Below are 2,832 nucleotides of genomic sequence, written 5' to 3' on the forward strand. Positions count from 1 at the left end.
CCCCCTTTCCCCCTGGCCCCCCCCCCCCCCCGGACCCCCTCTCTCTCACCCTCTCTGGCTCCCACCTGGTCTTTCTGATGACCAGCACAAACCCAGTTTCTAGTCCTGCCCGCCTTCCTGACTTCCAGATGTGCTACTGGCTTCAGGGCAGGTCCCGATCAGAAAGCCCAAGTGTTTCAGACTCAACTCAGAAACCCCACTGCTGGGCCCGTCTGCCCTGGCCTATGTCCTTGGGGTAAAAGCTCCCCCCCCCCCCCCCCCCCCCCCCCCCCCCAAGAGAACCTGGGGGTCATTTTGAACTGCGCCATCTGTTTGATTTCCCAACATATATCATCAGGCACTAACCCTGCTCAGTCTATTTAAACCAGGCCTTTCGCTTTCATCTCCTCCATTCGTGTTGGCTGAGCCAAATTACGAGAGAGGCTTAACCCATTTGGGGATGCCAAGGGACCAGAGCTTCAGGCAGACATTGTGCAATACCCGGCAACAGCCACACTGAAGACTGGCCAAGCCCTTCTCATGGTGTCATTCTGCAGTGCAACCATTTCTTAGCTTTCAAAAGCGAGGGCTCCACCGCCCACATTATTATCAAAGCCAGATGCATGATCGGCCACGATTATCTTCTGTACAATCTACCAGCCACGCCCGACTCGTTGGAACACTGCACGAAGCTGGCAAAGTTACAGCACACCAGCTTTGGTGAGAAACGGCTCACATGTTTGACTCAGCTGCTCTGAAGAAAATGGCTTTTTTTCCCCCCCCTTAATAAAATCAAGACAGTCTGGCTGGGGATGTTCAGTTAACCCAAAATATCAGCCCAGCAGCCTGGCAGGAACTTAAACCACAGCAGGCCTTGCTACTCACCAGGAGGCTGACTTCCTCTCTGTTGAGGTGGCCATTTACTTTCAGGTCGCGCTCATTCTCTTTATTTGGATTTTCTTTTCCAGTTGTGGCTTCTTCCTCCCCAGCAGTGACCGCTCCTCTGTGTCCCCGATCCGGTGAGTCCAGATGTGGGAGGTCTGAAGTGTTTTCAGTCACAACTGTCACTTGCTTTGTTTTCATTCAACAGGAAGGTGCCACTTCCCTCTTGGCAAGCCCTTCAGTTCCATGGGTGCCTCTGAGAACCCTGGGAGAGAAGATAATGAAGCCAGAGAATACCAGAAAAGCCAGCTCCGCTAATCTGGTCCCGTGAGCATCAGCTCTCTGGCTCTCTGCAGAATGACCCCTTCAAAGACCTCGCCAGGAAAGCGCAATAGGGGAGATGCGCTGTTCTGGGGTGATTTCTAGCTTGTGTGCTTCAAAGCCATTCTGAAGACACTTTTAAACTTTTTGAAGCTTCCCGTTCAAACAGCAGTGCCTTAGCCCTAAAATAAACACAAGGAATAGATTATCTCTGAAACCCACAAAAAGAGCATGTGACCCAGTGTGGTTAAGTGAATGGTAGACTTCAAAAGAGCTTTCTAGAAAGTTGAAAACAGTTTCAAAAAAAAAGAGAGAGAGAGAGGGTAGCAGGACCTCAAACCCTTCAGTTTCTTGAACAGTGACGTCTCATGGAAGAGAAACTTAACTCAGGTGAGGAAGCTCGGGCGTCAAGGAGAGTGTACAAATAAGGCAGTTGCTGTAGTAGTAATAATGAGACTCAAATGAAGGAATTGTCACCGTGACAGCTCAAAAGTAACCCGAACATGCAGAAGTCCAGAGCTGGGCAAGTTTCCAAAAGACGCAGTGAGAATTTAACAAGTGGCTTTCAAACTCCTCGGACTATCAGAGGACTGCAGGGTCTGAACGGGCGGACCCTGGCATCATTTACTCTAATCCTCATCTCTCACACAGTGGGTCAGCGGGGCAGGAAAAATCACCTCCACTGGCCCTAACCAGGTAGCTCATTTGGTTACATCACCTGGATACACCAAGGTTTTGGATTCAATCTCCAGTCAGGGCACATACAAGAGGCAACCAATGAATGCATGAGTGGGTGGAGCAACCGGTCGATGTTTCTCTCTCTCTCCCTTCCTCTCTCTCTCTCTCAAAACCAATCAATCAATAAAAAACTACCTGGACTGTCTTTGCTTATTCCTTCCAGAGATAGGGAGTTCACACTGTTAAATGGATCCTTCCACTAAGCTAACCGGGCCTCCCAGGAGCCTCTACACACTGGTCCGCATAACACCCTGCAGGAAAATTAAACGAGGCCTAACCCCTCCACAAGACAGCCGTTGGTCCATCAAAACTGTATCTCCAAGATGAATGTCCTCAGGGACATGGTTTCAAATGCTCGCTCGCCACCTGTCATCCTTCTGGGAGCACAGTGGAGTGTTTTAAAGCTCCTCTGGTAGAGAGAAGTCCCTACAGAGGACCCCCCCCCCCGCCCCCGATGGTCTGTACAATCTGTCTTTCCTCAGCTCTCGGTATCTTGGGCTGGGCCTGCACAGGTTCCCGCTCATGGTTTCTCTGAAGCGTATCTGGAAGCCTGGGGCGAGGCATCTAAGCGCTCGGAACCAAGGACAGCGGCCTGAGACCCCCGCCTTACCCCTTGTTCCCAGGGGACTGGGCCCTCCACTGCCAAGGCCCCCGCCTATCTCTGAAAGGTCCAGAAGAGGCCGGAAGTGGCCCCGGGGTGGGGCAGGGGTTGGAATGTGCCCACAGAAGGCTCAGGCAGGAAGTCCAGAGTCGCCCGCTATGACCCGAGGGTGGTGGTGGTGATGGTGTAGGAAGCGGCCTCGGCAGGTCAGCGGGGCAGGAGAGAAGGGCCAGGGAGCGATCGGTTACCGTCCAGGGCCCGGGGAGTGTCTGGCCTCGGTGCCAGGGGGCTGGGAACTGGCTGGCACAGGC

The 2,832-nt window shown here is 52.8% G+C and overlaps 1 protein-coding gene across 4 annotated transcripts in view; it reads right to left on the minus strand.

Annotated features, from left to right (window-relative positions):
- HPS4 (Hermansky-Pudlak syndrome 4) overlaps window positions 1-1,941 on the minus strand; it is a 23,085-nt gene extending 21,144 nt beyond the window's left edge. For all 4 annotated transcript variants that reach the window (XM_005869710.2, XM_014542481.1, XM_005869711.2 and 1 more), the window contains exon 1: window positions 865-1,941. In XM_005869710.2, the coding sequence (XP_005869772.1) occupies window positions 865-899 (35 nt within the window). In that variant the 5' untranslated portion in view covers window positions 900-1,941. The remainder of the gene's footprint in view (window positions 1-864) is intronic.
- Window positions 1,942-2,832: the final 891 nt, after the last annotated feature.

This window comes from Myotis brandtii, unplaced genomic scaffold (genome assembly GCF_000412655.1).
Source record: "Myotis brandtii unplaced genomic scaffold, ASM41265v1 scaffold303, whole genome shotgun sequence".
In the NCBI taxonomy this organism is placed as follows: domain Eukaryota; kingdom Metazoa; phylum Chordata; class Mammalia; order Chiroptera; family Vespertilionidae; genus Myotis; species Myotis brandtii.